The 17,005-nt window shown below is 28.9% G+C and overlaps 2 protein-coding genes across 10 annotated transcripts in view; one reads left to right on the top strand and one right to left on the bottom strand.

Annotated features, from left to right (window-relative positions):
- LOC141448844 (uncharacterized) overlaps positions 1-9,503 on the top strand; it is a 27,260-nt gene extending 17,757 nt beyond the window's left edge. For 2 of the 3 annotated variants that reach the window (XM_074117590.1, XM_074117591.1), the window contains exon 11: positions 1,281-9,503. In XM_074117590.1, coding sequence (XP_073973691.1) covers positions 1,281-1,409 — 129 coding nt within the window. In that variant the 3' untranslated portion in view covers positions 1,410-9,503. The remainder of the gene's footprint in view (positions 1-1,280) is intronic. The other variant, XR_012455229.1, reaches the window with a different exon arrangement.
- The window catches only part of SCAP (SREBP cleavage activating protein), a 27,650-nt gene continuing 12,952 nt past the window's right edge, over positions 2,308-17,005 (bottom strand). For 3 of the 7 annotated variants that reach the window (XM_074117573.1, XM_074117575.1, XM_074117576.1), the window contains exons 24-26: positions 16,318-16,380; positions 15,235-15,351; positions 9,904-13,700 (exon numbers count right to left, since the gene is read on the bottom strand). In XM_074117573.1, coding sequence (XP_073973674.1) covers positions 13,632-13,700; positions 15,235-15,351; positions 16,318-16,380 — 249 coding nt within the window. In that variant the 3' untranslated portion in view covers positions 9,904-13,631. Of the gene's footprint in view, positions 4,172-9,903; positions 13,701-15,234; positions 15,352-16,317; positions 16,381-17,005 lie in introns of those variants that run through there. The other 4 variants (XR_012455228.1, XM_074117577.1, XM_074117578.1 and 1 more) reach the window with 4 other exon arrangements.

A 17,005-nucleotide genomic window follows, 5' to 3' on the forward strand; every position in this document is an offset into this window, starting at 1 on the left:
CCCAAAAAGACTCGCTGTGATTCTCCTTGACGACAGCATGTTACAGATCCATCTTGAAACAGTGGACTCCACACCATGTCTATCCATCGCCAAGGCAATTGACCTGAAGGTATTGTTACTGAAGGCACCCTCAATATCCAGAAACACGCCCACAGCTGTTTCCTTGCAAAATACTGAAGCTTCCAACTCCTTAACCAAACAGTGGAGGGCTGTCTCGCAAGATTTGCCTGTCTGGTAGGCATGCTGATTGGCATGCAGAGGCCGTTGCTTTAAAGCTACCTCCTTAATATACATGTCAGTTTTTCTAGCACCTTCAATATGAACGATGTTAGACTGATTGGTCTAAATTCCTTAGCCTGGGTATGAGTCCTCTTCCCAGGCTTAGGAATAAAGATAACTTTTACAGGCCTCCATGCCCTAGGGACATGGTTGAGTGCCAAGCTTGCCCTCATTATCCTGCATAAAATAGGAGTAATTAAGTCTTTCCCCTGCTGCAAAAGAGCAGGGAAAATGCCATCAGGTCCCGGGGATTTATAGGGCTTGAAATAATTTACAGCCCAGACCACCTTATTGAAGGTAATGCAATCTTTTGCCACGACCCAGGTTTCCCTGGTCCCCCGACACCTATCGGGTCCCAGAGCATCCTCTCCATGCTGTCCTGACTCAATTACTGAGAGACCCTGTGTTTGGGTAGAAATCAGATTACTCTGATTACAGGCCTATTCACGGGGCACGGTAGGTTCAGGAAGCATCTACGCAAGGTGGGGCTTATTAGCTCGGAACCATTGTGCAGATTATGTCAGGAAGAGGAGGAAACGGCCTCTCACCTGCTGTTCGATTGCGTTGCAATCGAGCGTTTGCGCTATGAAACCTTTGGAACGCTGAGGCCGAAGGAGATAGTAGCGCAAAAAGAACTAGTAGGGAAGGTCCTCAACCTCTTTAGGAGGGGAGGGTTCGCTTACTAGAACTAAGAAGGGGCTGGCACAATAAGTCTTCTGTGGCTGTGGTGCCGTGGGGCGTAAGGTCCCGTCCCATCTATTATCTTATCTTATGACTATTTCTTATTCGTTAGGAAAAAAATGTTTTATAGTAAAGTATGAGCTTCCTCCCTCGTCCACGACACCTAATTGGTAATCGGAGCCCCGTTCAAGAATTTACTTTATTCGCCTTTTTATCTGCTGACACGACAATTGCCATCAAACTAAATGTCATAAGCTAGGCTTGAGCGCGCTAATATTACTAGCTTTTATAATTAATATTGTAATTATTTTCTGAACCAGGTGAATTTAATGGAACACTTCCAGCGTAAACATTCGCAAGTTCGGCCATACATATGTGATGTTTGTGCGGCAAGATTTGTTACAAAACAGGAACTGGTGAGGCATTACAGGAAACATATTGGCGATTAAGGTAAGAATAGAATAAAATTATAGAATGAAGGCTGTGGCTGTTTTATGAAACAGAGATTTAAAGCAATCTTTACCGGTAATTATTTCTTTTTATTGTGTTAATTATTAAATTTCTCTATTTAATTTTAGAATAAACCATTTCTAAAAATATTTTGTGCAATTATATATTTTAAACATATAACTACAAGAACATTTTTAGCTATAAAAGATGGTTTTCAGGTTTATTTTGCATTACGTGCCATAATTTGTTATTTTCTAGCATTTAACATTAAAATGTTAAATTAAATGTTTGCGAATTTTTTTAAAGGAAAAACCAAACTTTTTTTTTCAAGCATTCCACCTGTAATGTATTTCTGAGCTAAAGCCAAGATTTTAGTCCTAAACCTACCATACCTATATTCAGTGATCATATACACAAATATTTTGAACCATACAATTTTGCCTGCACTTAAAACAAATGCATTTTTCTGCGTGATGTGTGGTGGAGTGATTTACTCTTCATAATTAGTGCAATACTTTGTGATTTTATTAAAATTTTATAAATGTTCTCTTGTCCTTCCTAAATTAAAAAGTAAAGAAACCCTAAAGGAATTCTTAAATTCAAGCATATTCCTTTTGACCAACCTTTTATCAGGGCAGAAGAATTATGTGACGGAAGCATTATTACCCTTATATTTCCATAAATGTATAAATATTTCTAAATAAATATTTTATTTAGTTTTCCATCTGGTAGCGAAACACCTGGCCGACTGTAAGCTCCTCATTATTAATGGTAATGGTCATATAACAAAATGAATGCATCTTGTTTATTTGTATAAGTGCATTTACTCGTGAAACTATTTCCGGTCTACTCAACGTGAATTCTACATCGAATTTTGGATCTACTCCTTGACAGTGGTTTTTTTCTTTTTTTCGATCAAATAGTTTTAATTTTATTTTTGTTTTATCATTCCTTTCATTTCCCTTTCCCTTCCATGTTTGATGTCTTTATTAACAAATATTAAACCTATTCATTCTCATTATCTTCCAATAAAATTCGCAAGCAATAATATCTATATTGGAAAAAGTGTACTAAAATAACTTGAAAAGATATATTCAAATTTAGGGCGAATAAAAATTTGTTTTGTCATTGGTTAAAATCTGTTCCATAATCAAATTTTATACATCCATTTTGCGGTAAACACACGATTTGATTTGAAGGTGAGAAGCAAATATAATATTCCACTTTAATTTAAGAATATTAAAAATATAATGTTTTGGTAATCAAGCAATCCGCTATATAAAAGTCTTTGATTGAAATTACCTTCAATGCAAATATATTTTTCAACATTTGAACTGATACACATTAGAATTGATGTTATTTGAAAATTCTTGAGACAATCTTTTTATAATATGTAATTAAAAAAAAAAAATCTACAGTTAATCGATATTGACTTTCTCTGTGAGATGATACTCTAAGGCGAATAATACATATAAAAATGGCTAGAAATCTTACTTTTTGCCCGTTTGCAAGCTACCTTCGCAGAGTCCAGGCAAGTCCGTAAAAACTATTCAACTGTTTGGGATATGTGGTAAAACCAGCCCGGAAGTTTTTGCATTACTAGAACGATTTGGTTTACAGTGCAGGCAAATCGGTAAGATGGATGCTGGAAGTAGATTAGAGGCTTAGATTTCATTCTAAGTCAAAAGGAGAGTGTGGAAACTAGAAGTAGCTATTTAAACTCCACAGTTTTAACAGAGTATTGGAAGCAGCTACAAAAAAAAAAAGGCCTCCTCTATCATAAGAAGTCAGTAGTGAATAGCCTAGATCACAAATTTAAAAAATTTCCTAATTTCCCATTAAAAATAAAATAAAATGCCCTTTTAATAAACATTTAATAGCTTGTATACCTATTTTATGATTTAATTTCAAATTAAACAACACGGTGCAAATAAGGTTTAAAGTAAAAAAGAAAAGTTGAATTAATTTTTATTTAGGGAGTTGAAGTCAGTAAAAATTTGTAAAACTTTTATTGAATTTTTATTGGTTGGTTCAAATATATGTATCGATGTACAATTTCAATCTATAGCAAAGTGTGCAGCGCTGTTGAACGGTTCTGAATGTGTGGTATCGCCTTTTTCTTTTATCTCATCCCATGATTGTAATCAATCAGTTGTCATGCAAAATTCGCATGCGCACAGTCAGTCATTATCACAAAACATTTGGCTTTTAAATAGCAAGAAAACTATATGTATCAACACTTTTTAACTTGTTTTCATTTATTCAATTTTAAAAAATCTTTTCAGTACAAAAAATTGTACATCTAATTTTTTATGATCTTAGGCCTAATATTTTCAATTAATTATATTTCTAAGGCGTGCCTTTAAACGTCTTCCAATTTGGCTTAGGTACTTTTTAGTCATTCCAGTCGCAAGTAACTTTAGTTCTTCAGCGTTCAAAAAATGTCATAAGAGCATTTATTTTTTAGATTTAACAAACGTTTATTCGCCCTTTCTGATAGTTAAGTTATTAATTTTATTGCCATTTGTTTACACTCACAGTACCTACTCAGGAATAACAGATAATACTCAGTTTATGACTATAATATGTATTTAAAAGAAAAATAAGTAATAAAGAGTACATTTACCTTTTTTTTCTCTTTTTTTTAAAGTTGCATTTGTCGCATTAATATTATATTCTTGTTTTAAAATTTGTTAAAATAGATAGTAATTAAAAACAATCGGCAAAAATAGCCGAAAGATTTAAATGTCATATTGGCCTACTGAAAAAAAAATCTTTGTTATTTAAAGTGCAGGAGCGTTTCCCTAAAAAGAAATATAAACTAATAGTAACCATTATTTCAATATGTATTCTAATTTCAAAGTAATTTTAGATGATTAAATTTGTTATGGTACAGCAGTTACCTGTCGTTATGGAATTTTAGTTGGCTTTATTCATTATAACTAGAATTACGGTAATAAAGTTGTAGTTGAGTACACAACTTCACCGGAAATACTAACGAAAATTGCTAGCTTGCTTTTTATTCGTTCCTCTTAATTTCGGATTTTCCTTCGTACATAGAGAGTTAATCAATATGTTTTGAGATGTTGATTTTTTTTTTTAAATTTTCAAAACTAGGAATGTCAATGCAGTTCTTCGTACATCTACAAATGTCTATACACTCCTTCAATAGTTGATATGTTCCTTGAATCTTTAATATTAATGAGACAGAACATACAACTGTTCATAATGTTATACTGCGATTGGATAAAGCCAACTAGAGATACAATGGAGAGGAAGTGTAGAAGGAAAGAACTTTTAGATTGGAACTTGAAGTATCCAAGAAGCTGCCTAAAAAGGAAAGTAACGGTATAAGACAACTCCACTACATAGGAAAAGGCTCTTTAAGGTAATAGAACGTTGTTTTTTTGCAATCTCTATGTACAAAAATGAAATCACAAATGAGAATTTAATTGAAAAATCAGTTTTCGCTCTACTCTGATTCATTAACTTTACTTAATTCGTCAATGATGATTCATACGCCAACAAAATTTCATAACTTTTCTCTCCAGACATCGTTGATTTTTTTATGACTGATTTACTTATGTCAATACGTTCAGAGTTATGTGAAATACAATTTTTTGAGGAAACGCCATTTTATATAATTATATTACTAATTTAGAATGCCTTTATAGCTTTAGTATTTGTTGTAAATTTAATAAGTGAGACAATTTATAATATAAGTAAATAAAATTAGTTTTCCATAATTAACAATAATATATTTCTAGTATACAGATAAAATAAAAAATTAGTGAGAGAGAGAAAAAAAAGTAGTTTACTGCAAAAGTGGATGCATGTCGAAAAGAAATTTTGTAAATACTACCCCCTCCTTTCATCAGACAAAATAGTGCATGCTTAGATGATAAATAGGTAATCCAATAAAATTAAGAAATAAACATAATGCATATTGGGATGAAAATGTAAGTACAGTTTTTGTTTAAATGTAAAATTAGAAAAAAAGAGTAATAACTAAAAGAGGAGATACCTACTTCTGAATTTTTTATTTTGAAGTTATTTAAATTTTTTGTTTCTTCAGTTTGGTAAATCATAAACAATCTGTTATGGTGGGTTAATCAATAGAAATTTTGATTGGCTCACTTTGATACAGGGACAACAAAGAAAAGCAAGAATCCATTGTGAGTCTTTATAGTTAATTTTTTTTTTTTTTTACAAAAATAATGTATTCACGAAAAAACAAAATTTAAATACGTGTGACACCAATAAATAATTAATCGTTATACAATAATCTTCATACAATTAAAATAAAAATTAATAAAATTTATATTTTGTAAAATCTGAAGTAATATTTTATAAAGTAGTATACGAGAGAATTGTAATACTAATTATAAAACTGTGCGATGTATTTGTAAGGATAAATAATGTTGCCATAATCATGGATTTTTGTGTAAGCCTGAATAGGTTGTACAGTTTGAAGGTTTTTTCGATTCAATTAATGAGTAAAACCTTTGTAATGAAAAAAATGTACCTGTTTTATTTGGAATTTACTTTGTTTTCTTTATTGTTACTATTTTTATATTATATAGTACTTATTAGATTTATAGAATTTTATACGGCGCAAAAAATCTGTTGGTTGCCAATATTATATTTTTATGTTTACTTTTATTCGTAGTTCAGTTTTAAAATACTGAATTACAAATTTTCGTTACATTGTGGTGATAATCTTCTAGTATAATTGCGCAACATTATTTGCTCATTTTTATTTTTTTTTTATGTTTTTGTTTTAAAGTGTAGTTAAGTTTGTTTCGGCTCAAATAAGAACTTGATATTTTTCTTTTCGATAGATAAAAAAAATTACTGGTTCCAGTGTATAAAGGCTTATTTAAACGTCAGCCCCCTTCGATTTTTTTTGTTCTGTTTTCTTAGCACACAAGTTTCATGCGCCATTAAACCATTATGTAGAATTGGCTCGAGAGAAACCCTCATCTTTTCTAAAGATGACTTTCAGAAACAGCTTTCCAAAAAATACTATTCAGCAATAACTTTAAAGATATTATGTCAAACTCTGTCTTGAGCAAAGAAGTAAAAGTGCAAAAAAAATATGACAGAATTTTAGAAATCACTTCGGAATAATTCTGGAGCATTTTATACCAGATTTTGGAAACTTAGTAATATGGGCAGATGCAAATTTTTAAATAGCAGTTATGAAATATATGTAATTATATATTTTTTTTAAATGGAGTGCATCGACTGCGATTGTCTTTAGCGCCTCCATAAAATATAAACATCACACTGAGTTTTTTTTTTAAATGGAGTGCATCGACTGCGATTGTCTTTAGCGCCTCCATAAAATATAAACATCACACTGAGTTTTTTTTTTAAATGGAGTGCATCGACTGCGATTGTCTTTAGCGCCTCCATAAAATATAAACATCACACTGAGTTTTTTTTTTAAATGGAGTGCATCGACTGCGATTGTCTTTAGCGCCTCCATAAAATATAAACATCACACTGAGTTTTTTTTTTAAATGTATTTTTTATTTATAACCAATGAAGTGGGAAGATTAATGTGTGATTAAAAAACTGGAGATGAGTCTTCCAAGTGTTTGCTACTAATTTTCTTTACACATTATTTGTAGTACAACATATAAAAATATTGAAGTACTTTTTGTTCCTTTTTATTATCAAGAAAAAAAGTGATGTACTATTAGTTTTGGTGAAAATATGCAAATATCTTTTTGATTTGGCGGTTTTTGTTACGATTTAGAAAACTATGGAGATTTATTTGACGTGCCATGCACATTACTTATTTCAGAAGTGATTACCAATTAAGCGCAAATCGATAAAGTGGCCATTTATTTTCATTAAAAAAAGAGTTGATAAATTATCATTAATATGATGTAAATAATTATAATTATATAGTACTTAGGTATTTGTAGACAATACTGATATTTTATATAAATAACAAAAAATTTAAAAGTTTTAACAACAATCAAATTTTTCACATTAGTTTTTGTCTTAATATTTACTGCAGTAGATTTTTTTTTTTAAGATAAGTTCTAAGAATAATAAATATTATTATTTTACGTTTGCCCAGAATAAAGTGATTTCAGTTACCATAAAGTTGACCCATGACAATGTTTTGAACAAAACAAACATGCAAATGCTCTTTTAGTGCCTTTTTATTAAAAAAAAAAAAATGCATTTTTTGTTTATAGTTTTGTTTAGCTTTAATTTTTGTTTTATTCGTGGTATACAATAATTTTAGACTGAAAAAAAATCAGTTTATTATACAGTACTGAGAGAGGAATTCAATCTAAGAAGATTAGACAATATTAACGATCCATCACAAAGTATAATAGCATTTTACTATTATGTTTTTGTTACAATGGGCTGTTTTTTTAAAAAATTTTGTGGCTCATCCATTTTGTAACTATTCTTTGTAAATAATGCTGTCTTGTCCCTCTTTAAATTTTTGTCGAAATTCAACTATTATTTGATATTTTTTATTAAAAACATACATTTGTAGTTTTAATTAATTAATAAAAAAATAATGTTATAATTGAGTATGAAACAATATATAGCTCGAAAACTTTGAAAAGAAGTACGTTGCAAAATGATATCCCAAATTTCTGTCATTCACATTGTCATTCAAAGCAAATACTACTAATAAATTTAAAGAAACAAAAAAATGGATCTAGCGTGGATTAAAAATTCCTGAAAAGTTATGTTGAAATAATCACACTGCTGAAAATTAATAAATTTTTCAAACAATAAAAAGGTAGTCTGTTTGCTAATAACAAAAGAAAAGCAATTTAGAAACTTATGAAATTAGATTTGGTTGCTTGTACCTTATTTTTTTTTTGGAAAGAAGTATCTTTTTTTTTATGAATAATGTAGAGTGGCTATAGTAAAAAGGAACAAAGAATGTAATAAAGAAAAATGAAATAGTTATTTGTGTAACTAGAGTGAGAATCTATTCTTATGAGAGGGAGTATTTTGTCATGAGCTAATACGATATAACGTTGCTCAGATGGTAAAACTAATCTTCTTATGGTTAACTTTCAATGTTTTTGCCATATTTAAATTGAACGAGTTAAACTCATAATAGGCCAATTGAAAGAAACAAAAATATAACTTGGTAATCAAACTATATGATAAAAAGAGATTTGGTTTCTTTATCACATTGTTACTAAAACATGCCTCAATAATATAAAAACGTAATGAAAACGCATTCACAAATGGATCATGAGAATTCTTGATTGAACATTTTATTGAAGAAAAACATTTCTTTATGTACGTAGGTCTAATAGGCGGCCGCTCTTTCCTTATTTGATTATTTGACGGGTGTATCAGTCACCGTTTCGAAAAATCAATTAATATAATTTTTATGTGCATCAGCGTGGTGAGATAGTTCACTCTTTACTTCGTGCAACATTTCGAACAACAGATGAATTCTAAGTACATGCAGTCCAAAGTTATCGAGCTATTAATTTCAAAAACAGTATTTTTATTCCATTGTTCTCATGTTTTTAATTTACAGGGTTGTTGGTATTTTCTTTATATATATATATATATATGTTTCTATAGATATATTACCCATATTTGTTTTTTGTTTTTTTTTTTCTTTAAACCATATCTTGGAGTGTTACAAATAATATAAAAAACGAAAATTGTGATATAGTATGCTTGTACGCTCTCTTTTTTTGTGCTTGTAGTTGTGTAAGATTTTTTTTTTTGTTTTTTCTAAAGAAGAATACTTTAATTTCATCATCGAAACAAAATTATTACTAAAACTTTATAAACAAAGCCTAGTCAATTTGGCAATGAATTTGTGTTTTTTTAATTTCACCAAGAAAAAAATTTTAAATACGATGAATGTTAGTTGTTTTGCGTCATTATTTTTTGTTTTCCTGATAGTAAAAACTTTATTTACATTCATGTTTTCATTGTAAGCAGTTAAATAAAAAACGAAATGTATTTCTTTTTATAAGAAAATGTAAAGAGTATTATGTACATTTATGAGATAATTTGACGATCAGAGTACAGGTTAGAATGTAGATTTTATAAATAAATATACAAATCTTTTAATTTAATGATTTTCAATTCCATATAAGGCATGAATGCGGTTTCCAATTTTATGATCTAGTTTTTCAGGATTGGAATCATATTATTTTTGAACAAAAACACTCTTCGGAGGCAGTGCACTGAAAAATACTCATGATATTGACGGGCCAAAATTAAATATTTAAAAAAAAAGTAATTATTACAACACAAGGTACAATAAGAATTATTTTTTAATTTTAATTAAAGGCTATTAACTGAGATAAATGCCAAGGAAACAAACCAATCCACAGGTTTTGATTTTCTTAATCTTCATAAAAGATAATTTTTGTTTTGGAGGAAATCAGTAGTTTATCTTTTTAGTTTTGCAGGTTTTTTAAAAAATGAAACTGTCCCAGTTTTAGAAAAAAATATGAAAGGAAGAAGAATAAATTTAAAAAAGGCAATAAACAATTTTTATTAATATCGCAAGAATTGACTGAAAGGTTTTTTTTTTTATATTTACAAAATATTTACTTGAAATAGAAAAAAACTTAAGACAAAAATAAGTAAGCTTAGAAGAGAAAAAATAAGAATAACTTTCATTCAACTAAGCTATTCATATTGTTAAATGTGAAATGACGGCTTTGCTAAGAGGAAATCATATTTAAATTGCATATTAAACAATTATTTCGTACACTTTGGTAACGTTAAAGTCAACTTATTTTAATTTATAAAGAAATTAAAAAAAAAATAAAACTATGCAAGTTTTTCTGATCTAAAATGCATGCTCTCAACCTGACTATAAAAATGGTTAGGCAAAAACATTCTTTCAAATAAATAAAAATATATCTAAAATGAAACAAAATAGAATAAATTAATATTTTTCTTAAACCAACTTTTATCTATTAAAACTCCAATTAAGGCTTTCTTGGAAAACCTTAGTAATTTATAAATATTTTTTTAAAAATCTAGGTATCTACAAATTCGGCAGAACTAGTTATATTCATTTCTAATAACATTATTAATTCACAGTAAATACGTTCTATCCATCGTTCAAATAGATATTTAAAAATACATTATTATTATTAATTTTAACAAGCAAAAAAAGGCAATATTTCTTAAAATATAATTTTTAAAACGTAAATCTTCGAGGAGAGCTTCCTGTGAATAGTTAAAAATAAAAGTGTGCGTTCATAATTGATGACACAATTAATAAGGACAGATTTTCATGAAAATCGTTGCAAATTAAACATCAAATAGTAAAAAACAAACATTTTTCAATATATTAACTAAAGTTTTTATCCGATATACTAGTTATACATTTTTTGTGATTTACTGCAAGTGTACAGAACTTTATAGAGATACCTTTTTAATAAGTAAATTATTCCCCCTCACAAAAAAAGTGATGTATGTAAAAGTTGCTTTAACTACAAGAAATCATTCTAAGATAACATTTTACAATGGTTTACGAACTGACAAGAAATCTTGTCCTGACTGAAATTCTTTATTTCAACAAAAAATATCGATGTCTTATTGGCATCATTGATGTAATCTCAAATAATAGTTAAGCAATAATATTGATAACTACAGTAAACTGCTCAAGAAATTTTGGCCATCAAGTCTATTTTAGTTAAAATACAATTTAATTTTTAAAGGAAAGTATTCATACATAAAAGTATGAAATGAAAATATAAATTTCTTGTATAGTTATTAGAAAAGTTTCACACATTTTTTTATTTTTTTTTCTCTAAATAACTGTAATAATATTGATTTTTTAAATTCTACATTATTAGCTCACAAAATTCCTAGATTTTTTCTTTTTTATTTATCACAATAGTGATACGAAAGGGCATGGTTTACGTCAAAAATCAACTTACACACTGCTACGAAAATGTGCAATAATCTATAACATTTACACAAAAAAAGAACGAAATGTACATCGATTATAGTCGCGATTATAGGTTGATAATTCACAGGCAACAATTTGATTTTGAAAATATATTTTTCCGTACAATGAAAGTATTTACAATAAATGATAATGGCTTTGGTTTTAGTTAACTCTTACTATGAGTACATTTTGCTGTAAAATCTTATTAAAGCCACCTACAGTGATAGATACTATATTAGATACAATGATATAAACTTTGGAAAGATTATTTGATATATATTTAAACAAAATTGTTTTTGGTCATTTAATAATTCTTTAAAGAAAAGTAATAAAATATGTTCAAAGACGTACAAAAATAGAAATGGTTCTTCTGAATCTAAATTTATTAAATGTGATTTATCTTAAAAATAAAGGCCACAATGAATTTTTAATTATTTAACCTTATTGCACAACCATTATTAAACTCTAACGTTTATTCTTACACTGAACACAGAATAATTTACTAATCGTCCTATACAATCGTTCAATTTAGTTGTTTACATACTTGTAAAATTTTTTGGCATTATGGTTTATTCTTCTGCATTATAATTTAAAAACTGTTAAACAATGTAATACATTCTAATATTAATTTAGCATTAAAAACCAAACAGAGTGGTTCAACTAAAAATTAAAGTTAAAATCGTGTGCAACTCAGAACTGAAAATGGGTACATTAAAAGAACATGTACACATATAAATATATATATTAAAATAACCTTATATTGAACCGGATTATTTTACGACTTCCAAACTCAATTTTTTCTATTTTGTTTACTATACATGCCTAACGTGTTCACAGCATCATTTAATTCCAGAACACGGGATTTACATGAACGAAAGAATGATACAATCTGACGTTAGTAAAAGGGCGAGAGATTTGGAATGTAAAGAGAAAAGTGAAACTGGAACACCACATCCATTCCTCTCTTATTTACTAACTGAAGACAAAAATTCCAGAGACTTCAAAACCAGCGGTCTATTTGCCATGCACTGAACTGCCAATTCTTCACAGCCATTGGACAGTCTTTCACCGGTAAGTGAGTGGTAGAAATACAATTCTAGAAAGAGAAAATTTAAGGGCAGACAGAAATATACATTACTGGAAACCCCATTTGTAATTTGTTGTAGCCTGTAGATGGACTCTGGAGGAATGGTCAAAACTTCTTTCCATAAATTGAAAGATTTAGAAACTAAATTAACTAGTTTCACTGTCCACCAAACTTTCAGCTATTAGAGATCAATCCAAACAGCCAGATGACATCGATTATTTTGAATTGATTGGGCTCTGAAGAGGGAATATGTGGGATCTAATCTTGACAATTCGACAATTCTGAATATAAATAACGCATACTACCTAGAAACTCTAGAGTCACAAAAATCAGGCTGTATATACATGTATTAAGAAAGTGGATAATTATGTTTGATAAATAAATCCGTGAACTTTATATCAGTCACAAACCTTAAAATGTTTCTACAATTAAATAAAATTTCATGATAAAGTAATGAATATAAGTTTTCAGTCTTAATTTTAAAAATTTATCTCACCCTAATGGTAAAATTAAATAAAAACAAAAGAAATTTATGTTTGCTTATAAACTTTGTTTTGTAAATAGTTGGCTACATTATTATTATTATTTTTCTAAGACAGCTATCTTGTGTTTTCTTTTTAAATTAACCAAACCAGTGAATGAATGAATTTTATCATCTGAATTTATTGATATTTGAAGCATTAAATTCGGAGATCACAAGTATGTAAACGTACACAATTTTTACCTAAGTACTCTAAGGCCTAATTTTTTTTTTTTAATGTTTAAAAATAACAGTTCAACTAAATGATAACTTACGACGGGTTAAGCTCCAATATTTTCCAAGGAAAAAAATTTTTTTATTGATTGGACGTAATAAATATAACGCTTCATTTGAAATGTAATAAATAAATAAAAATAAAACAAACATGATTACAGGATTGGGTGCTTTTCGGAGGTCAACCATAAATTTGTACTCTTTTAGATTACGTTACTTTTTAAAATAGGTGTGTTATAAAACTACAGATCACCGGTGTATACATTTTTTTCCATAAACTTCCAAGTCTACCGACCTGAAATTCAATTTTGTTTTCCATAAAACCAAAGTAGGTGCGCTAGCTAAGTATTTTGATGTACAATAAAAAGAAAATTCCTTTTCATTTTTTTAAACTAAATATTACTGGATTCTTATTATACAAACTTACCTCGCTCAAGTTTATAATTTAATCAATCAGTCTTGTCTCTTACAGAAGGAAATCGAACAATTACTAAGGAGTTCCCGTAATCGCAGATCACCTGAAAAAAAGATCTAGAGTGAACACTCATACTTTTTTTTTACCGTAGTTTACAAAATTAAATTTTATTGATACTTATAATTAGTAATAAAAGATGATAACTTTATTATTATCACACAAGATGGACTTACTTCACAAAAATAAAATATTTACACATTACAGCCGAGTTCAAATAAACTCATTGGCTGATTAGGTGATAGAAAATTTAAAAAAGCCGCTCTGTATATTGCTTTTCCGGCGGACAGATATTCTTTTACCTCATAATTGTGGTTAGATATTTCACATTCATAAGTATAAATTTAGAACCACAAAATGTACCGAAACTGTACTTTAGCCGAAAGCTGGAATGCATCTCTTCCTGAAAAAACCCTTTAAATAAAGTTTCAATAAAGAGTAATCGCTTGCGTTATTACCATTAAAAAGAAAACCATTCTTATCATTTTCGAAATAAAATCCAAAGAACTGAAATATCTGTTTAGTGAAGTAGCATTTCCCTTTCAATTAAATATAAGTTTGTAAGGCCATACATTCCACAGAAATGAAGTATTACAGCAAAGCCGGCAAGGCAAGACCATGAGTATGTTATGCATGTCAATTAGGTGAAATTATTTTGTAAATTTTCTATCTTATTATAAGATTTATTATTATTACTATAGTAGCAAACCCTGACCCATCCTGAAATGAAATTTTTAAAAATATTAAGATCAAACAAAAAATGAACTATACAAATAATGAAAAAAACTGTCAAGGTTGGATGTAGTAGAAAAAAATATTAAAGCCAACAGTTCTAAGCATTCTGAACAAAACGGAAATTTATGAAATTAATAAATGTAAACAGATAGATGTATTAATATAACCGCACATAAACACAGGGTCATTCAACAAATTAAATATATCTCCTTTAATCATTTTTAAATGTTTAGCCTAATAATATTTTTTTTCTCGACCCGTTCACAAAAAACAAAACAAAAAAAAAATGAAATCTATTAGGGAAAAAAGAATAACCTATTTTTCATTAAATTTTCTAATTTTAGTAATTTCTTCACACTTATTACAACTTCTAGCAAAAGTTATTTTAATCTTGTAAAAAACATATTTTTAAGTTCAGAAACATTTTAGTACAGTTTATATTAAAACGAATTTATCTGGTATTAGTTTATTATATTCTTTAGTGTTTCAATCCATTTATTCTCAGATCACTTTCATAACCAGCTGAAATATAAATGTTACATTACAGACTTAATACTTATTTTTAATAAATATTTAATCGAATAATTTTAAACAAGGCTCCAGATACACCCGAGGATAGTGGTCGAAACAATGACTGAAAAAATAAAATAAAAAAATCTGAGACCCGATATGGTGATCTTTTTATTTTTATTTTTTAACACGCGTAAAGTTTTAAATGTCATCAGCTTGCCTTCAAAGAAATAAATTTCACCCTTTGAAAATGGAATAAATATAGTCCTAAAACAATTATGTCCGAACAGATTTTCTCTTCAACTACCACTACCGGTTGTAGATAAAATTCTCACCTGACCATTATCTCTTATAGGAAGTATATTATTAATGTAAACATATGAATCCTTCTGTCCTAGTTTGATCAGTCGAACAGGTTCACCAGTACGGACATCCCACATAATTAAGGAACCCTGCAATGGAAAAACAATACTCAATGGCATCTCCAAATATCTTCTATAAACAATAAATCAAAATCGAGATTTGTAAAAGAGTAATTGGGCTAGTCAAAGGGTTTACTCACCAGTTACTTAATTAAACTACCTTTTCATTTTCGTTACATCTTTAGCATAAGTGTTTTGTATTAACTTTGAAAAAGAATACTTAATGAAGTTAAGTTAAATGAATGCATTTAACTTAACTGAAAAGCTAACTAATCACATTACCTAATAAAAGAAAAATCATTGGTATTCTTACTTTCTCTTACAGCTTCAGGGAATAGAATAGGTTCATCCCGAATTTTCGAAATTAAGGGTTCATCTGAAATATCCGTTTTGAGGAACCTTGAATCCGAAAACATTTTTTAAAAAGTCTTTGTAGGGTTTACAAAATCCTATTAACTAAAACATGTAGGAAAGCGAAACTTTATTTTGAAGATGAACTTGATTTGGTCTCACAAAAGGGTACCCAACTGTAACTTGTCGATCTAATTCCCTCAAAAGCTGACAACAAGTTTTTGTGATTTTGATCAAAATTTGTTTGTTTTTGTTTTTTTAAACTTATTATTTAAATTTCATACAATAAATCAATAATTTGTCCGAAAGTCAGTCTTGGAGTGATTGAATTGAGGAAGTCTGTGAGGAAGTTCTCCCGAAGTGTTACTTAATAGTAATGTACAGCTTTATTGTGTACATGATAACAATCAGTATAATTTGAATAAGAACTGAATATTTTTAAAAAAATTGGGGTTTGAATAAAATTGACAAGTTTTAAGTTGGGGACTTGAGCTGTTCACACTAGATGTGTTTTAATAGAAATTGGCAAATAAAAACTGGGAGTTTAATGAAAAAAGAGTTAGCCATTTTACTATGTAGCTGAATTATTATCACAATGTTCATAATATTAGAGCTACAATTTAAATATGTTAAGCTTAAACTCACTTGTTTCGATGTAATCAACAGGTTATGAGTCAACATAACCATACTACTGCAAAAACACTGTTCCTGAAAAAAAATTAAAATACATCACCCGTTTAAAAAAATTAATTTGCTTGCAGTTTTCATACTAGTAACTAAAGAGCTCTTACAACTTTTGCTTTGTCTGACTATTGTATTTGTAAGCAAATGTACTGTTGACCGTGCCAAATCAAACTTAATTCACTAGAATTACACATTTTGGGATCGTCCCCGGAATTTAAAAATGTTTGTGCATATCCCAACTAAAAAAATTAAAATCACAGGAGACTCTAACTTTACACCTTACATTAGAGAACCGATCATGGAGTGGATCCGACCATAACTTAATAAGCTAAATCCCTCAACCGGAATCTTAACTTTTAGTTTCTCTCGTGTGAGTAACGGATTTTTGCATCACAACTTAATTCTTATTAATTCACTTTACAATAATAGATACTGAAATAGCAATTTGAAGAAAAGTCCAAGGCCTTTCTTTGCAGAATCGCATAAAAATAGATTTTCACGAAAAAATACTTCCAAATAAAACGCAGAAATTATCTATGATGCACGATAATAATCTTTTTTTTTGGGGGGGGGGCAATGAACCAATGGGTTATTATGCCCTCCCGATAATAATCTAAATTTAATCTAATCGAAATGACGCACTTCGGGT

Source organism: Rhodnius prolixus, unplaced genomic scaffold, assembly GCF_049639745.1.
Source record: "Rhodnius prolixus isolate KJV_2025 unplaced genomic scaffold, Rpr scaffold_2, whole genome shotgun sequence".
NCBI lineage: Eukaryota > Metazoa > Arthropoda > Insecta > Hemiptera > Reduviidae > Rhodnius > Rhodnius prolixus.